General features: G+C 35.9%; 1 protein-coding gene across 1 annotated transcript in view; it reads right to left on the bottom strand.

Moving 5' to 3' along the window:
* Nucleotides 1–19,143, bottom strand: part of Dis3 (exosome complex exonuclease RRP44-like protein Dis3) — a 106,975-nt gene extending 87,832 nt beyond the window's left edge. Inside the window, exon 1 of the mRNA XM_085824300.1 lies at nucleotides 19,021–19,143. Within this exon, the coding sequence (XP_085680426.1) occupies nucleotides 19,021–19,128 (108 nt within the window). The 5' untranslated portion in view covers nucleotides 19,129–19,143. The remainder of the gene's footprint in view (nucleotides 1–19,020) is intronic.
* Nucleotides 19,144–21,469: the final 2,326 nt, after the last annotated feature.

The raw sequence follows: 21,469 nt of genomic DNA, 5'->3' as shown, positions 1-21,469 counted from the left end.
AGCCTCCAAAATTCGAAGAAATTCAGAACTCTCTTTCAAGATGACAAACCCTTATTTCCCACACAACCACATGAATGTTTTCAATCGTAATTCAGTTAAATTTGCGACACAAGTAGGTAATAAACATATCCCACTGTTCTCTACTTCAGAAAGGCCGAAAATACTTTCTCGCCTCCACACCCGAAACACGTGGTCAACCCCGCGAAAGATAAGGAGTAACGAAAACTTAGCTGGTCGCAAAGCGACTGCTTTGTGAGAAACGGATGTCAGAACCCGCTTTTAGCTGTATCACTCTTCAGCGAAATTTAAAAGGGCTTTGCCGTAATCGAACGAAAATTTTAAGCAAAACTATATATTAAACAATATTTTTTAAATAAGAACATTACAAATTCCTTATTCACAGTAAATTAATAGATCACTAAGAATTCCCTATTCACAGTAAAATTATACATGATAATTGTGCACAACAAAAATAATACGTAACAATTTCATAACACCTGGAGCACTGCTGCTAAAACCTATCGTAACAAACTCAAGATTTCAGTTTTTCACAATAAATTACTAAGGATGATTTTAAATGCCCCATGTTATGCTCGGAAAAGCAAATACTTAAAGAAATGAAGATCGATTCCATACATGAAAAAATACTTTCTACTTGCCATAACATTTACCAGAAAATGCAAAATTCAGAATACCATTACATAAGAGAACTCATAAACTGTGATCCAACTATTGAACATACTGTCAAAAGGCCAAGAACCATTCATGACAATCAAAAATGGTAAATTTTTAATTGTTTCTCAATCTTCAAATTCACGCTCATTTTCTAGCATCATTGTCGTGGTCAGCATCTGCGTGAGTGACCACCCACGTGACTGACACGGAGGAATCTTTTTCATTCTGTATTTACATTTGTTTACAACCTGACAAAGCAGGGTATGTATTGTGTATTTTCATTTTCAAATTATTATAGTTCCAAGCGTAAAATTACAGCATACTCCAAATATTGCAAGAAATATGTGTTCTCCAACTGAAAATTATGTTCTCATAGTACCTGTACTGACTGAGTTCCCCCTATAACAGCTCAAACTTGTGATTAAATTTCTCGCTTTCAGTTAAAGTCGGTATTGGCGGCACTCGTCCATGGATTCGCCTTTTCGGCGTGAGCACTTTTGTGCTCTTGTTATCACACATGGCTACAGTTCCTGCTAGACGGGACTTTTCTGAGAAACGAGATTTCTGGTAGCACTGGTTTAAACGGGAGGATTCTTAGAAAAAAGAATCTCGCCTGAAGCAAAGTCCCGCCTAGCTACGGAAGCAATGTTGCGGCTACGCGGGATTTTTTCAAACCTCACCGAAAATGTCTCGGGTCCCGGGTAGAGACAACCAATCCGACGAAAGTTCTGCTTCTGAAGGATCACGTGATCCCGATGTGAGCGATAATGGATTACTGTTTGGCATTCAAGTCATTGGAGTAAGTGAGAATGATAACCTAGCTACGTGGGTTTCCTGGAATTGTGCGGGTTCTGAGAATTGTCCCTTTCGACGTCAAGTTCCGCGTAGCCGAAACATAATGTGATTGGGACCTTAGAGAATCGCCTATCTGTAGATATCTGGGTGGTCTATTGTCGCTGCTCAGAATAGCTGTTGACTACGCCATATTTCCCTCTTCTTATCAGTTTGGCTACATTTTGGCAAAAACCGTTGGTTTCGTCTCACGCCAATATACTTGAAAATCAAATAGAGGCCATCTCTCTCTCAATCTGTCTCATAATTTTAATGCTATTTTTTTTTAGTACTGACTTTTGCTATGATTAAAACGTCAGCGATTTTGCACGCTCTAAGCTTACCATATTTAATGTTTTTTAATCATAGCAAATAAAAATAGATTAATATTTTAGATTTAATGCACTTCTAGAAAATAGGTAAAACCGCTTTTATCGTTTACTTCCTTTTCATACTTATCAATGATAAGATTTTATTTTGACATTTTTTTGTGGAGTGCATAAAACCCTTAAGAACTGTTAACTCTTTCAAAGTGCTTCTATTATGTAGGCAATTTTGTCTGATTTATCAGGAGATAAATAAGAGACAATTGTATGCATAATAGTTTTTGTGATTTTCATTCATTCAGTGATTGCTTTCAAGGATTTTCATTGATTGTAAATTAAATAAAATCAATTTATCTTTAGACCCTCTTTTAGGATGAGATCTGCCAAAAAGTATTTAAATATCAATAAAGCTCACGTTACTTTTAAATTGAATCAAAACATTAGTTACATTGTATAAAATTCCGGCCAGTTTTAATTGCTGAAATTTTTATACTCCTCAAGAGATAAAGGGAATTCAGACAAGTTAATAAAAAAATATCTTTAAAAAAGGTTGTTATTTTGTCTGTAATAAGGTGTATGTCTACTTACTATTAAATGTATGAAAATTAGGATTGGATTACGGAAAAGCACGCGTATGCTAACTGCTTAATGGGATGAATGCTTTCGTGTAAACCTTTTTAAGAGAAAATTGCTCGCATTTACGTTCCTGGTGGAAAACTCCACATGTAATCAACCCGTTCTTCGGGTTTGATTGGATTAATTTTGTTCGCTTACTGAATTACATCAAAGCCCACAATAATTACCTGTATAAGGGGAGTTATGCCTTCGCGGAGGACTTTCTAAGAGAAGCTGGCTTGCATTTAAGTTACACAAAAACCGTGAATCCAACTATTTAGCCTGGATTCAAACCCAAGCGAGCTACAAGTGTTCAGCCACCTTTACCGCTCTACTGAAGAGCCCGTAAAAATATTGATAAAGGAAAAGAATTGAAATAACCGGTTTAATTTACTAACCTATATTTCTCAATCGACAGTACATAAATTACGCATATGAGGGGATTATTTGTGAATAAATACACCTTATTGCACTTTTCTCCACTATTTCATATTACGATGGAATTATTGCATTTCAAAGTTATTTCTCATGGATTAATTTTGCTCCGTTCATGATTTTTTATATTTTCAAAGAGAAAATTTCATACTTTAAATAAAATAATACACGAGAAGATACTTTATGCAAAATTTGGCGTAAACGGTTTTCTTAATTTTGCTTTGAAAATATTCCAGGGTAATCGTTTTCATTACTGGAAGAAATATGAAAAAGATATTTACTACATTGTGTCAGCACCCAGTATGTCCTCATTCTTTTGAAAACGTGAAAGATTACTCTTTCTAAAATAAATTAGAAAATGTATTATGTGCAAATAGAATATTCGTTGAAAATGAAATAGACTTCAACCTTTGGATATAACGATGGTTTTAGACGAAATTTTTACCTATGAAAAGAAATTGACGTATAATTAATTCTTCATGAACATTTAAAACTGTTCTCAAAATTCTTTTGATGATTGCATGTTTAGGTCACGGATTTTTTTTTTCTCTGCTAACATAAACAAAATCCAATTTTACAAAGAAAAATTCTCGTTATAGATATATCTCCTTTGCCTGATAGTCCAATGTAATATTTGTTAAAGTTAAATGATGAAACGCAACCAATTGTAACAGCTTTAATATCGTTATTAATCTCTCGTGCATTTGAAATAGTTGAATAATAAATAATGTACAGATTACTGGCAATATTGAAATGCAGACTCGAGTGCCTCGTGCGACTCTCGCACGAAGAATGTAATTTATTTTTAAATGTTAGAATATGTTTTCTCCTCTTGTTTGTATGTCGCCATTTTTTTTAGTGTTAAATAAAAGTTATCACACATGGCTACAGTTCCATCGTTGTTGTACATGTTCCATCATTGGAGTTGCTTCATATCGCTAAAGAAGTATCACACAATGTATCTCGGATTTTGATTTTTATATTATAATAACAAAATTATCGAAAAAAGCAGATTTAAATCTCTGTTATTGTTATGTAAAGCTTTATTACTGCTGTAAATTCATCTCAAAATCTAATTGTATTGAATCTTATTCTAATCATCTAATGGTAATAAATATTATTATTATTATTTCATTAAATTAGTCATTACCATTGTTTTGTTAATGAAAATATGTTATTAAAAATCGCATTCCAGCCTGCAGACTTACAAAGCTAGTCCGTATTTACTATATTTTGTTAAATTTTGTTCTCGTTTTCTAATTTCTAATACGAAAATACGCGAATATAAATGAAGAGTTAAAACAAAGTTAAAAAATTCACAAATTATTTACGAGATTGATCAGAAATAGTGAGTGAAATATAAACATTGCATACATTTTGTTCTAAATAAATTGTGCACTGGATATGCATCCAGTACTGCATATTTATTTATGCACTATTTATTTAGAACTTCATTTAAATGAAAGCAAAATAATCATTGAAAAAATTGCAAATCTAGCAACCCCTCTACTATGGCACGTAAGCGTCCGACAAACATGTAAATTTTACTTCATCCATGGAGGGGGACTAACGACTTTTCTCATTAGGAAAATGTCAAAGAGGGGGCAAAACTGTTTCGGATCGCGTCGGTCTGAAGGCTATATTATGAGAATTTTGGCCCGGTTTTAGAAGGTTAAACATTTAAATAATGCCAGCACCCTCGGGGAAAAACTTCAACTATAGGTAAAAGGGTATTTTAAATGCTAAATGACTGTTGTATTCTGATGACCAATGGACCAATGATAAAAATCTGCTGTATTTCGAAGGGTGTTGCTACTGCTCGCTTTCAAATCTTGGATTTTGTTAATAAAAGAATTGTAATTTTTGAAAAATCTGAAATAGAGATAGCATTGCCAAACTTTAAACGTATTGTTATTATATGAGGTCATATTCTGACGTTGAAGAACGTTCGCGATTGTATGTCGAAAATTTTTCATTAGTGTCAGCATTTTAAATAAATGAATGCTTTTGGAAACTTTTTTGTTGCAGGTTAAGATAACTGACACAACATGTTATTGTCACATTAATTCTTTTACTGATATTGAGAGAAAAAGCTGTTATGTTAGATTAAATTTAAATCATGACGTCGTACATATACGTATTAATCTGAAGTGTCAAAAGTTTTTGTTTTCTGGTTTGGAAGCAAAAAGTTATATACGAAGTTTGATTGTTTCTTGAAAAGAATGAACTGATTTCAATGTAACTGAAACGTTTTTATGCATTTTCTTTTTATGTGTACCTATAACTCATAAAATTTGCTTTGGCCACAGGCCTTTCATCTGGTCGGCTTGCCCGCTAACATTATTTTTAACATAGTAAAACATTATTTTAAGTAGTAATAACGATAAAAATAAAAAAAGAATGTTTAATAAATTATTTTAGATGTACAGCTTTGTGGTCAATATGCTAATCAATTCTTTGGAATTATCAATATTCCAAAGCTCATATGGGATTTTCCGAACTTCTAGAAAAATTTTGAAGTGCGAAACAGAATTTGAAGATCACTGGGGTATATGCTAATTGTAAAGTGTCTGCCAATTTCGATGAAATTTTGTACGGGCTGCATGTTAGTACAGCCAGCTGAAAGCCCTGCATCACGGATTTATATCTCGCTGTTTATATATGTTACCGTGAAAGACCGAAATTGGAGAATGTCGACTTTCACCGGAGAATATCAACATTCACCAAATACGTCGGTGAAAGACGGAATATTTCACTATATTCTTGTATATTCGGACCCTCACCTGTGTGTCCACAATCACAGATATGCTCTGGTGAAAGTCGAAAAGAGAGGTCATGAAGTGCCATAATAGTTTAAGTTGTTGCAATAAATAACATTTGAATCACAAAATTTGGTAAGATTTTTATTAATGTTATTTTATTTTCTCATTTAGAACGTACTGTATAATTAAGTAAGTTTTTAACTTCTATTATTTTCCTTTCTCATTTTGAATGTATTGTGTGTTTTAGGTTCTCATGTTCTTAAGTTCTTATTTCAAGTCTCAAGTGCGTTTATTCGCGACTGAATTACAGAGAAGAAAATGTAATATTGTTATATGTTCAACATTCACCATGAGTACATGGTGAATGTCGACATTGACCGGTGTAAGTCAGAAATAAGAGTATATGGAAAATATTTCGGACATACACCAAGAGACTATGTGAATGTTGACATTCACCGGTGAAAGTCGACATTCTCCAGATTTCGGTGTTTCACCGTAACATATGTAAAAGGTGATGAAATATAAACAGATGATCTTTATCACTGACAAGTGATCGAGTAGCTAAAGACGCGAAGAGATTAGAAGATCTGCCGTTTGATTATGCAGGCTCTAATCACATAATCTTGCCTACCTCTATGACTTCTGTCCAATCGTCAGCGATTTAATTTAAACATAGTGTTGTCACTGCCACCACTACTGAGTATTTTATTGTATTTTGCATTTCTTCTTCGTTTTTTAATTGATTTATTTCAAAACTAATTTTTGATGGTAAAACTGCAGAGTAGCCTTATTGATATCCTCTCCCTTTTGAAAGCGCTGAAATTATAGCAATATCTCATAAGTAGATAAAACACTACAGCAGAATCCCAATCTTACAAAGTCGTGCGACTGTAAAAATAATGGTGAAATCAAAATTTCTTAAATAGGAATGAAAAAATGAACGTAACCTTTTCGGATTAATGCGCGAGCGCATTAAATGCACAATTCCTTAACTGAAGTTTCGTATAAAAGCGAATTATTATTAATATACTTAATCCAACGAATTATTAATTCATGTTGACAATGTCGTCACTTATCAATCACAATAGTATAATATAATCATTATATATGATATATCTTATGTATTGAATTGTAAACTTTATATGTAACTTGCTAAAATTACTTGCTAGGGTATTGAATTGTAATCTTATGTGTCACTTGCTAAAGTTTTGTTCATAAGTACTGTGTTCACACAGATGTAACCATTTTTAATATCTATGTTTTGTAACACTAATCAATGTGCCCTATGAGTGGATCTCGTGTGGCTCTAACATGAGTCAGCTTTAGATAAGGGTGGACGTGGCGCTAAACCAATTAACCATAATGGTAAAGGGGTGGTGCCCACGTCCTCCGTCACTAAACTAAACTAACATCTGTTTTTTAAACAAATAATAAACACATTCTTCCTGCTACAGAATAGGAAATCTATACTGATGGATTTAATATTAATGAGAATGTTGGATGCGCTTTCGTGGCACTTCATAATGGCATCACAATTCATCAATGGAAGGGTCAGCTTCACAAAAATAAAAGTGTATTCCAAGCCGACGCGATGGTATTAGTCAAAAAAAAAAAAAAAAAAAAAAAAAAAAAAAAAAAAAAAAAAAAAAAAAATTAAAGAACATAGCAGACATAATATAACTATAAAATCTGTCAGCCTTTCCACACTCTGCTCAATAAAAGATCCGAAAACTACCTCCTCTATTTTTGTAGCAATTCAGAAAGATTTACAACTTAATGTTTCATTCAAAATAACCCTAGAATGGATAAAAGGTCATGCTGGGATTTACTGCAATGAAATAGTGGACCAACTTAGATATCCCATGGGCAACCTCTCATCTAAAAGGCATCTTATATCGATGCCATATCAAAATGGCAAGATAAATGGAATAACAGTGAAAGGGGTAAAAGAACATATCAACGCTTTGCCAAGGTAAACCCACAACGACTAATTGCAAACCCACAATTAGGGCGCTTTATTTCAGGCCACGGACCTTTTCCCGAATATTTCGAAAGGTTTGGTATTTCAAACACAAGTACTTGTATTTGGTGCCAGCTGGGAACGGCTGAACATTACATTACCAACTACCCACTCACTAAAGATTTTTATATTAAAATGCCAAAAACAAATATTCAAGCTTTTAGTAAATTCTTAGTAAAACAAAAAATACACAGTGCAGAAAATCACAAAAACAATGAACATCCTAACAGAATTGGTCACAGATTTATGTCAAGTACTATAATTTCATATAGCAAGTTATAATAAAGATGTAATAGTATAATAACTAAAGGAGTAACGTAGTAAATGCAATCTATAATAGAGAAAAGCAAATAACAGCAGTGCTTATCATTTGAAAAAGGAATTAATTTCTATCAAAAAGTATCATACATATTATATTTAAAATGTACACGCATTCAAATTACGATAAATAATTACTAATTTTTCGCTATTATGAAGACATGACACATTGGTAGTTAAATTGTCTGGTGTCCGAAAAGTCTTTTCCTGATTACATAAATTGATAACTCAGGCTAGAAGTAAGATACAAATATGAAACTTGTGTCGAATTGTTTACAAACTATCAAAGTTTTTTTCTGTTTTAGGTTCGTAGTACGTAAGTAGTGGATGAGGTGCAGTGCCCAAGAAGCCATGTTAATGAATCAGGAGAAAGCATAGTACCATGAGACACGATCCTGTGGTACCATGAGACACGATCCTGTGGTACCATGAGACACGATCCTGTGGTACCATGAGACACGATCATCAACCACAGTGCAGAGACACTTCCAGACAACATTTGGAAGGAATCCACCTGATGTCAAGAGCATTAAAGCCTGGTATGAGAAGTTCAAGAACACAGGATCGGTTGCTGACCTTCCGAGGTCTGGTCGACCAAGAACCTCAGCAGACAGGGTGGAAGCTGTGAGGTAGTCTTTTCTGCGAAGTCCGAAGAAATCGGTGCCCAGGGCCTCACGTGAATTACAGATACCAAAAAGCTCTCTCCATGACATTTTACACAAACGTGTATTGCTTCGTGCATACAAAGTGCAAATCGTTCAGGCCTTGTTGCCCAATGACAGTACACGTCGATAAAACTTTGCGGTCGAAATGCCATCACGTATTGAGGACGATGATGGTTATCTCAGACTAATTAGACTTCTTTTTATGGGGTTATGTCAAGGACGAGGTCTACCGAACACGTGTACCAGATCTTGAAACCCTGCGGCAACGGATAACCACAGTCGTTTAATCGATCCCTCCAGTGATGTTGGCTAATGTGTGGAAGGAAATTGAATATCGCCTAGATGTGCTACGTGCTACCAAGGGTGCTCATGTGGAAGTTTACTGATGTGTGAAAAAAACTTCGATAGTTTGTAAACAATTAGACACCAGTTTCATATTTGTATCTTACTTCTAGCCTGAGTTATCAATTTATGTAATCAGGGAAAGACTTTTCGGACTCCCTGTATTATAAACCTCAAAATCAAGTTACAAGAAAGCATACCCATGTTCATTTGGTGTGATCAAAGAAAGATAGGATTCACCGACACACAAAAGGAAAAGGCGAAAAACTTTGGAAAGAAAAAGTACTATTCTGGAAGACATTAGCACAATATATAAGGTATAATATGAGGCATACAATAGAAACCTTGAAACTGAGAAACTCATGAATGAACTGCAGCAAAATAAAAGGAATTTTGCAGGAGGATTTAGACAACATTCTTGTTGAAATGGTGCGAATAACAAAAGAGAAACTTCACGATAAAGAAATAATATATAGACTGCTTAAAATTAAAGAGAAATTACAAAAGAAAGAAATTCATTAGAGAAAATTCTCCAACCAAAATTTATGTAATTAGTTATGATAATAATGTGAATGCAATTATTGTATAGACATTATTTGTAGATCAGCCGCAATATATGGCAATGTGAAAATTTTAGAATTAATAATAAATACTAGACAAGGGCGTGGGCAGAGCCGATTAACCGTAATGGTAGAGGGATGGTGCCCACATCCTCCGTTACTACTACTACTACTACTACTACTATTACCATAGACAGGGTGTTCAGTAGAAACCCTCAGGCACCGTTGTGTGTTGTCCGCGTCTCGCAGCAAAAACTCCAATGTTTGGCGAAAGCCAAGTTCCACTACCATACATAATTCATAGCGCAAACTTGCACTGCCATTTATTGGCGTTCTACAAAGCTATCCAGTAATGTTTGTCACCGTTGTCAAGCTCAATAATATAATCGCATACTGCCATACACAATCAAGCCGTTATAAAAGATTTTGAAATATTACCCCAAGACTCTTTAATCTCTAACAACTTTGTTAAGACCGCGGATAAGATAAAATCTTCCATCATAAAGTATAAAGATCCAGTAATTCAAATAAATACCATATTTATGATCTAATGGATTTGCTTATGCCAAAAAGAAACAGTACGAAACCTTTCCCCAAAAAATGCATTTGACACAGTAGCAGAACAGCTACAATTGCTAAAAGATATTGCTATAGAGCAAAGTTTATTAAATCAAAATGCTCCAAACATATCTAATAACTTATATGACATAAACATTCCAAATAATGAAAATATAATACCTCAGAAACATAGCAATACTGTTCATCACAACTGTTGCTGCAATAAAGAATGTCCAGTCCCTGCTCAAACATCTACAAGGTTGTTCAATAAGTTCGCGGAGCGCCATGTATTCGTCAATATTAGACCTAAAACTTCGACGCCATTTTCATATTTGTTCTTTCTTAGGAACACGTCAAAAGTTTCATTTCGATCTGTTAATTTATTCATTGTTTAACCGCCCTTTATATCTAACGTGCTGTGCCTTTCTTCAGGTATGGATAAAATTGAGCAACGTGCAGTTATCAAATTCTTTGTAAAGAAAGGTTTAAAGGCAATGGAAATTCACACCGAAATGGCGAATATGTTGGGGAAATCTGCTCCTTCAAAAACAATGGTTTGCAAGTGGGCTAGTTTATTCAAAAGTGGTCGTACCAGCCTTGAAGACGATCCGCGAGAGGGACGTCCAAAAACTGCATCAACACCGGAAATCATCGGAAAAATACAAGATATCGTATTGGAAGACCGTCGATTGACTGAAAGAGATTTAACAGAGGCTTTAGGCATTTCATTGGGCACAGTGACCAATATTTTGAGTGTTAATTTGGGTTTCAAAAAACTCTGTGCAAAATGGGCGCCACATTCTCTAACGATGGAGCAAAAACACATTCGGATGCGACTTTGCCAGCAACATTTGGAGCTTTTTAAGAAGAATAAAAGCGACTTTCACAGGATCGGTTGCTGACCTTCCGAGGATCGATTTATCACAATGGATGAGACTTGGGTCTACCATCATGATCCTGAATCAAAACAGGAGGCTAAGGATTGGTGTGAACCCGGCTCTTCGGTATCGAAGCGAGTTCGTGTGCAAAAATCGGCCAAGAAAGTGTTAGCATCAATTTTTTGGGATGCGAAAGGGATTTTGTTTATAGATTACCTTCAAACTAGCAAAACAATTAATTCAGCTTATTATTGTAACCTTTTGAATCAATTAGACGAAAAAATTCGTGAAAGAAGACCCGGATTACAGAAGAAGAAAATCATTTTCCACCAAGATAACGCACCTGCGCACACAGCTCAAAAAACCATTGCTAAAATAACTAAATTGAAGTACGAATTATTGCAACATCCAGCCTATTGGCCAGATTTAGCTCCCGCCGACTTCTGGCTCTTCCCACTCCTCAAACAATATCTTCGTGGAAAACGATTTTCTTCAAACGAAGAGGTAATAGCTGCTGTGGAGGGATATTTTGCAGAGCTGCCGAAAAACCACTACAGTTAAGGGATCCATAAATTAGAAGACCGTTGGAATAAGGGTATTGAAGTTGAGGGAAACTACGTTGAAAAATAAAGTCATTTTTACAAATAAAAATTGGCTTCTTCATTTTCGTTCTGCGAATTTATTGAACAACCTGATATAATACTGCAAAAAGACAACAACTGCTTAAATATGTTAAATGACTCTAATAACAAAATAAGTTATCAACAACCGACTTCGCATATAAAAGAAGACTCTCCAACCATAATCTCGCCAAAGAATGAGGATTGTAAGAACCTCACAGAAAAATTAGAAGAAATTCTCCCACTTCACCAAATAAATGCCTCAGTTAAATCTATTACTCAAGCAAGAAAAAGAGGTATAGCTGTTTCATGCAAATCGATTACTTTTGCGATACATGGTACTAAGAAAATAATTTTATTTTAGTTCATTGCTGTGTGTTTCAACAACTTATTTCCAATGCGCAACAACAATTTGCAGTTTTCTCTCTTTGAATGTTGCAGTTATAGCAACATTTTCCCATAAATATTTTCGCAATATAAAAAAATCTGATGTGTACACCACATGACTTCCTTGTACGGAATATTAAATTATACGAATTTTTTCTTGCATTTTATTTAAACTTATTAGATTGAATTAAACCTACTTCGCCGACAGCGCATAAACCACAATAGAATAAATGCATTCTTTAAAATTCACTTTGTTTACCATAGCGACACTCTGGCGCTACGTTTGCTTAATTTGCAGTATTATATTTCGTTCATATTATAACTCAGAATGCACAAAATTTATATCATTTAAAGAATTATCTAATCGTTGCCACAGGTTCTATTCAAATAGTATAATAAAGCTAGAACTATGTATAAAAGAAATTAAGCAAACAAAACAAAAAAGAAACAGTATTTCTCATTCAATTAATTCAGTTTTCACTTCCCGACAAGGCAAAAATACATAAAAACTCAAAATATCTGTATTAAAAATTACGAAGTAAATCTTAAACACTTATTTCCTCGAAAAAATTCCAGAAAGGATTAAGCATGATTTAATTCGCAACAATAAATGAAGGCGTTATCTTTGTTGTTGCGAAGCTAAGTTTCTCTAGATTGGCAACAAATCCGCTACTCAGCTGTTTCAAATGTAAACAAGAGCAATGGCCGCCATCAAATTAGGCTTAGCGGCACTTAAACAATTTTAAAATTGTAGATAATTCTAAAAATATTGCATATCGATTTACTAAAGGCATAAAAACCTTAACCGGAAGATAAGAACAACATAATTCAATCATTTTTAAAGCAAAAAATGTACAATTTACAAACATATAAGAGTAAAGAAACTGAGATCACTGAGCCGGGTAACAGAGTGGATATATTTATAAATATATTTATATACGTTTGGCGCGGCCGATTGAAACCAAAATACGAGGTGCACATTTACATGTTATAGTAGCCTTATATACAAAATTTCAACGTTCTGAGGCTACTCGTTTTTGAGTTATGCGAGATACGTACGTACGCACGTACGTACATACGTTCGTACAGACGCCACAAAAAATTCTCTTCAGAATTCATTTGAAAGCGGTTTTTTTTGGAAGAAAAGAGTCTTTTTTTCTGTCCTTACGTACAGATATCACGCAAAAACATCATTAAATTGCATTCGAAAGCGGTCAAAGTGGATATTTTCGTTGAAATATGCTGCCTGAAGCGTTTTGCGATTACAATACTTCCTTTTTACTTCGTACAAGGAAGTAAAAACAAATCATTAAAAGATAAACAACTTTTACAGTCAACTTAAATTAATTTTATTTTGATATAATTATATATTAGACGGTTTCAGGCATCAAGGGAACTTTATGTTTTAAGAAAGGTGGCGTCAAAATAGCGAATGATTAATAAATTCGTGTTGGTGTGCAGATTTCGAAGCCACCGTAATTTTAAAGTACTAAAAACATTTATTATCTCTCTCTAAGAAATTTATTTTGAATTATCTTGATCTTGAAAAGCCTTGTTTTTGCTGCATATACAGGCTGAATAGAATAATGTATCCAAAGTAAAATCAGCAATACGTCAGAGACAAAAAGGCCTTAATATAGTTATAACTGGTCTTGTGACAATGCGACGGGCGATACACACGACAATATGCAAACAATGATGCAAGAAGTAATAAAAAAGCTCAATATCAGCATATATTTGGTATTTGCTTGCACAAAAAAACATTTATTGCGGAATTTTCCTCTCGATAATCAGTCATTCTACTTTTCAGAATAATCGAAACGAAAGTGATATTTGAGTTACTAAGAGAAAAGGGATTCTGATAAATTGGGATAATAATCCAAATAATGTATTTGATAATTTCCTCTTGTTTTTAGAAATGACGCATTAAACTGGCAGAAGGAAATAAAACCGAAGCATTTAGTCATTATTTAAAGGATGTGATTTATATCCTGAACAGTTAAACGCTTTTCTTTTCTTCCTCCCCCCAGAAACTGTAGTATTTAATGTTCTGCAATGAATTTTTATCAGAATAACTAAAAATTATTTTTTTTAAAAGATTAAATAAAGATTTATTTTAAAAAAGTAACCAATTAACTCTAATCTGCATAGTTTAATTTTTTTTTTTCTGTTGTAAAGGTAGAAGATATTAAAATCATCCCTTATATGTCCCGTAGAGACGGGAAGTTAGATTTTGGTCACTTCTTCATAGATCAGTTATGAATCATACAAAATGTTAAATATGTTAAAAGATATGTTATCGTCAATTATGTTAAAATATCTTGTTTAAAATTCCTTTCAGCTCCATAACTGGCATTCGAACTAAAACATGATGGAGGATATTTGTTCTTCAGGCGTGTATTAGATTGATTGGGATCTTAATCCTTTCCTTAGTTGTATAAAAGGTGTATCAGTACAGCGGTGACAAATTTTCAGGAGTACAGCTATACAATGGGAAATCACATAGCAATGCATGATCAGAAACGCTACGGTAGCGACAACACAAAACGCAAAAAAAAGAAGGACACAAACATGAGGCAAAACATGTTTTTACTTCCTTGTACGAAGTAAAAAGGAAGTATTGTAATCGCGAAAAGTTTCAGGCAGCATATTTCAACGAAAATATCCATTTTGACCGCTATCGAATGAAATTTAATCATGTATTTGCGTGATATCTGTACGTAAGGACAGAACAAAAGACTCGCTTCCTCCAAAAAAATTATAAAACTGCTTTAAAATGAATTCTGAAGATAATTTTTCGTGGCGTCTGTACGAACGTATGTACGTACGTACGTACGTATCTCGCAAAACTTAAAAACGAGTAGCCTCAGAACGTTGAAATTTTGTATATGGGACTGCTATAACATGTACGTGGGTAAGTTGAAAAATAAGTTTTCCCTGTCGACTGTGGTCAGAGTTGTGTATGAAAGTCAAAAAATAGAATGAGACATTAAAGATATGACATACCTTTATTTTTCCACATAGGTACCAAGTACATTGAGACATTTGTCATATCGCTTGATAAGCTTAAAAAAGCCCTCCAGGAAAAAATCAGGGCTTTTCATATAGAAGAAGCGTTGAACGGCTTGTTTCACTTCAGTATTGCTTCCAAAGCGCTTTCCCCCGAGATTTTTCTTCAAAGCCGGAAACAGATGGAAGTCGCTTGGTGCGAGATCAGGACTGTATGGCGGTTGGTGTAGGCGCTCCCAACCAAGAGTTGCAATATGGTTTTGCGTTGCCGTCACCGAATGTGGTCTGGCATTGTCATCCAACAGCAGAACGTCAGATGTGAGAAGGCCAGGCCGCTTTTCCGAATCGCCTCTTTCAATTTCGACAGGGTGTCACAGTAGCGCGTAGCATTGATGGTTCCAACCTCCAAAAAGTCCAGCAACAAAACTCCTTGGGCGTCCCAGAAAACTGTGAGGAGCACTTTACCTGCAGAGGGAGTTGTCTTGAACTTCTTTCGGACAGGTGATGACGGATGTTTCCACTCCATAGATTCGGCCTTCGATTCTGGCGTGAAATGGTGGACCCACGTTTCATCGCCCGTCACAATCCGAAACAGAAAGTCATTGCCATCTTCATTGTAACGCACGAGATGTTCCAGGCTGACCCCCATGCGTTGTTCCTTGTGTATCGAGGTCAATTGTCGGGGCACCCATCGTGCTGACACTTTTCTGTATCGAAGAATGTCGTGGATGATGTTTTGAGCTCGCTTATGTGAGATTCCAAGTTCTTCCGCTACTTCATCGATGGTGATACGCTGGTTCGCTCTAATCATGTCATCCACCTTCCTGACATTTGCATCTGTAGTGGCCGTGCGCGTCTGTCCAGCTCTCGGTATGTCCTCCACTTGCTGACGTCCATCACTGAATGTGCGACACCATCTCCGCACCATTTGCTTCGACATCACACCTGGCCCATAGACTTCCACGAGGCGGTTATGAATTTCTGTTCCTGATACTCCACGTGCCCATTCATAGCGGATAACCGCTCTCACTTCCTCCTTTGACCACGAATTCAAAACGCACCTTCTCTCCATACCTACCGGGGCTCAAATGAGAGGCTGGTCTCCGCTTTGTGCAGGCACTGCAACAGCGCCATCTGCTTGATTTGCAGCAACCTCTACCCAATGGTGTATCGGTGACTTGCGCGTTTTCCTGCTGTGTCGCCTTTCGCCCATAGCCATTCAACGCTTCTTCCACATGCAAAGCGTGAATTTTTCTTGGAGGACTTTTTGAAGCTTATCAAGCGATATGTCAAATGTCTCAACGTACTCGTACGAGAATAATAAAATAAAGGTATGTCATATCTTTAATGTCTTATTCTATTTTTTGACTTTCATACACAACTCTGACCACAGTAAACAGGGGAAACTTATTTTTCAACTTACCTACGTAGATGTGCACCTCGTATTTTGGTTGCTATCGGCCGCATCAGACGTATATAAATATATTTATATATTTATTCACTCTGTTATACGGCTCAGTGATCTGAGTTTCTTTACACGTATATGTTTGTAAATTGTACATTTTGTGCTTTAAAAATGATTGAATTATGTTGTTTTTATCTTCCGGTTAAGGTTTTTATGCCTTTAGTAAATCTGTATGCAATATTTTTAGAATTATCAACAATTTTAAAGTTGTTGAAGTGCCGCTAAGCCTTTTTCTTTATGGCGGCCTTTGATTGTTTACATTTGGAACAGCAGACTAGTGGATTTGTTGCCAATCTAGAGAAACTTAGCTTCGCAACAACAAAGATAACGCCTTCATTTCTTATTGCCAATTAAATCATGCTTAATCCTTTCTGGAATTTTTTCGAGGAAATAAGTGTTTAAGATTTACTTCGTAATTTTTAATATAGATATTTTGAATTTTTATATATTTTTGCCTTTTCGCGAAATGAGAACTGAATTAATTGAATGAGAAATACTCAATCGTCTTGGAAAAACTGTTTCTTTTTTGTTTTGTTTGCTTAATTTCTTTTATACATCATTCTAGCTTTATTATAGTATTTGAATAGAACATGTGGGAACGATTAGATAATTCTATTCTTTAAATGATATAAATTTTGTGCATTATGAGTTATAATAAGAACGAAATATAACACTGTTAAGTGAATCTAGCGCCGGAGTGTCGCTGGTAAACAAATACTAGAGTGAATTTTAAAGAATGCATTTATTCTATTGTGGTTTATGCTCTGTCGGCGAAGTAAATTTAATTCAATCCAATAAGTTTAAATGAAATGCAAGAAAAAATGCGTATAATTTAACCCTGCGTACAAGGAGTCATGTGGTGTACACATCAGATTTTTTATGTTTAGTACACCAGAAACCTACAAATAAGAACAAAAATAAGCAGCGATAGTCATCAAAGATGGTGTTCGAAATTTCGAGCCCGGACAGTGATGCAGGCGTCACTTCTCTGGCGCATGGAAGATCTACACGACGAATGGACGATCGCATGGAAGATACATGACGCACGGTTCCTGCATGACGGTCCGGATCGTAATTTCGAAGACTTTCTTCGATGATGATCGTTGTCGCTTTATCTTGTTTTTTCTTTATTTTTGTTGTACTCCGAAAAATAAACATTTTTCTCGCACCTCATAGTGTTCTTTCTTGAGTTTTCTGTCATTACTATCGCGCTAGGAAAGCGTTTCCGACCACGTATTCCTGTATGATTTCCCATCGTCTAGGTGCACTCTATCTTTCCTGAAAGTTTGTCACCGCGCTGTACAGGTACACCCTGTATAGAGAGGGAGGAATGTAAGATTTGGAAAGCTTATTCAACAGATTATCAAATGATAAAACGGATAGCCTAAATAGCGTTTGTCCACAAATAACATTTTATTCATAACATTTAATTTTCAGCGTTTCATTTAGAAATATTGTTACGAAATGTTAAGGCGCGGTTAGGTAGCTTCCCCGCAAAGCAGTTTTAGGGTTGCCATAAAATGGCATGGGAAGGTAGGGCTGCCACATTTGGCGAGAAATCGCCCATTTGGCGACAAAATTGGCGATATAACATGGACGGATGGAGAATTTTCTGGAACGAATTCTTACCGGTTTAGCCCAGAATCTTCCCGAACACAAGCCGAAAGATATATAAACCCTGCTGGTCCGCAGTCAGTTAATGTGTCTCAGAGAGTGTGTTTCATCGAGAGGGCGAATCAGAGTGCATCATCAAGAGTGCGAGTGTGTGTGCCTCGCATAGAGTGCGATTTAGTATCGAGTTGGTGTCTCGTCTAGCGAGTCAATCCCTGCGAAGTCGATCGAGTTGACAGCCGGGCAGCGAGTGCCGAGTGGGTCGTCGAGTGCATCGAAAGAGTCTCGAAGTGTATCGCGGTTAATGCATCGTCGAGAGAGCGCGTTGAGCTCCGGGAACGACTGAACCGAAGAGTCGGGAGCTGTGCTCGTGTGTCGTCGAGTGCATCGCGAGTTGTAGCGTGGAGAGTCTCGAGAGTACGTGGAGTTCCGAAAACAACCCAGCAGAGTCGGTAGCTGTACTCCGGAAAGCAGAGTCGGGTGCTTTGCAGGAAACTGTCTCCACCGTGATAGCCTGATAACCTGAAGGCTGTGTCGCTGATCGTGTCAGCGTGTTTATAGTAGTTTACCGACGTCTTTGAAACGTGTTTTGGAGCTGTCCCGACAATATTGTCTAAATAAAGTGTGTTTCGATACTTCATCATGTGTCGTCGTTATTCATTCCAAATCTACGAACCCCATACGAACGTGAAAGAAGAAAATAACGTAACAACTGGTGTCAGAATAAAAGCAAAACGTAACAATATGCAGTGGAAAAGCCTTGAATGTTCTTGCATTTGGAGAAGACGTCTGTTAAATCTTACTAATTATTTTCCTTATATCTTATTATGTTCTTAAATATTCTATTTTACATGAAAAAAAATATTTAAGAAATTAAAAGAGGAATTATTAAAATGTTTAAGAATATCAAGAAAATATTTCTAAATAAAATTTCCTCTCTTACCTGTGCAGTTATAGGACGTTCTTCATGCACTGTTAGAACAACTATGTGCTCCTGCATGTGTTCTTGAATTCCGAGAATTTCTTTTGGATGCTGAAATAGTGGAAGCATCCAGATTTTAACACTTATTTACAGTCATTACTTTTATAATAATGCAGATCAATAAGTGATGGATTGCATTAAATTGCATCTGTTGCACTTAAACCTAATGTACTATTCTAGCAGTTTTTCTCAGGGACTGTTAACAAATTAATACCAGTACAAATTCAGTCATATTTGAAATGTAAGACCCAATGAATGAAGAACATCACGTTCAATTATAATGTAATGTAAAATAAAGAATGAGAGAAGAAATTACACGTGGATAACATTTTCGTTTGAAAATCGACTACTTGTTTCTTATTGTATCGCTACGAATATAGATTACTTGATTTTCAACAAGTTTCAGAGAATGTAAAAATATGCAAGTTTGTCTCTATTTTATTTCGTCTTCAAATTCACGGATACACTTTTTTCACATTATTTACTTTCTCGAACAGTCTGGTTAGGTTATTTAATTACGGCAAAGCTTCGAGGGCTATCTGCCTAAGGGGTGGGATGCGTTCGTGGAGGACTTTCTAAGGAAACTGGCTCGTATACACGTTACACACGGGAAAAAGAAAACGAAGCCCACCAGCGGCCGAGCGGTAAAGTCGCTGAACACTGGTAGTTCGGTCCGAGGTTCGAATCCCGCGAACGGGCTGGCTGCATGGGTGTTTTCGTGGTTTTCCCCATGTGTAACGTGTATACGAGCCAGTTTCCCTTAGAAAGTTCTCCACGAAGGCATCCCTCCCCTTAGGCAGATGGTACTAGTGTGCTTTGCCATAATTAAATACACCACACCACACACTTGGGGAAAACCACGAAACCACCAATGCAGCCAGCCCGTTCGCGGGATTCAAACCTCGGACCGAACTACTAGTGTTCAGCGACTTTACCGTTCAGCCGCTGGTGGACCCGAACAGTCTGAAAATCTTAGTTTGGAAATAGCTCGGAAAGATTGTAATCATATCCTGAAAACTAATTATTATCTTTCAAACTCAAACACGCAAATGTATACTTAGAAAGTGTGTGTGTGTGATTATGGCAAAGCCTAGAGGGCTATCTGCCTAAGGGGAAGAATGCCTTCGTGGAGGACTTTCTAAGGGAAACTGGCTCGTATACACGTTACACATGGGGGAAACCACGAAAACGTCCATGCAAGCAGCCCGTTCGCTGGATTCGAACCTCGGACCGAATTACCAGTGTTCAGAGACTTTACCGCTCAGCCGCTGGTGGACTCCTTATACTTAGAAAGAGAGAGCGTGTTATGTTATTTTCTGCTACTTGCGCTTCTTAATATCCACCGTTAAAAAACATAACATTTTATTACTGACGAATTTGTCTGAGTCTTCACTGCTTTGGAAATCGTCAGCAGGTTTGTTTGTTTATGGAGAGCAGCCAACCCATCTGACCACAAGTGGGGGTAGGGCTTAATTAGGCTGTCCAGTTTATAGGCACAAACAAGCACACACACGCACTAAAGTAGGATTCCCATAGTTGTCGATTATTAATATCTCTTGGAGCCCACTTCGTAGAGGCCGCGAAGTGTTTAGCATCTCTAGTTTCATTGCGGCTGCTGCAGAAGTCGGAGTTTGGAAGATTAAATCTTTTAAAATACGCAGGAAAATGGCTATGACCCATTAAAATTTCATTTAAATTTATTAGCCCAAAAGCGAAATTTGTCTAGAAGGGCTATTAATTTACTTTTGGCATTTTGCGTTGATTCACTTTTGAAATTGTTGAAAATAAAATGGTCATGTGATCTCTGGCGATCGTGGGTTTGCAATCGTCTGATATCTTTTTCCCGGCAGATCTTGTAATAAATGTTTATGTAAACAAATATTTAGAATTCGAAATGTAATGGACATTTCTTGCTTACTAGGTTAGTTTATTCTTTATTCTTTTTCTCGAATCGCCTGATTAATTACACTTGGATTACATTTCAGTCTAATGTGTTTATGTATGAGATGTACTGTGAATAGAAATAAGAAACACTTGGATAACATAGTAGTCATGTGAGAATCACGTTTATTCTTTAGTGTGATATAATATTATTTTTTGTAATATTGCTGTTGAATTAAATTTTATGGTTTAAGTCCAAATAACATGATATTTAATAAATACATAAAGGTAACACACAAAGCATTAAAAAATGCCCTTTTGAGCGCACTAGAAAATCTGAAAACTTTCAGATTCTTTTTGTTTAAATTTATGTTACTATATGTTTGTTCTTTTTTTTACTATTGCCAATCTCATACGGTGTTTATTTTCATCAAACATTTCTAATTTTATTGTCCGTCAGCCTTTCCTTTCAGTGGGTACACCAGAACTTTAGCAATTTAAAATGCAGGATTAATAAGGAAAGACATAT

This window comes from Stegodyphus dumicola, chromosome 9 (genome assembly GCF_044657685.1).
Source record: "Stegodyphus dumicola isolate Sdum_Otavi_A_Nest chromosome 9, ASM4465768v1".
Classification (NCBI taxonomy): domain Eukaryota; kingdom Metazoa; phylum Arthropoda; class Arachnida; order Araneae; family Eresidae; genus Stegodyphus; species Stegodyphus dumicola.
The sequence above is the reverse complement of the archived record's forward strand: the minus strand, read 5'-3'. Positions and strand labels throughout refer to the sequence as shown.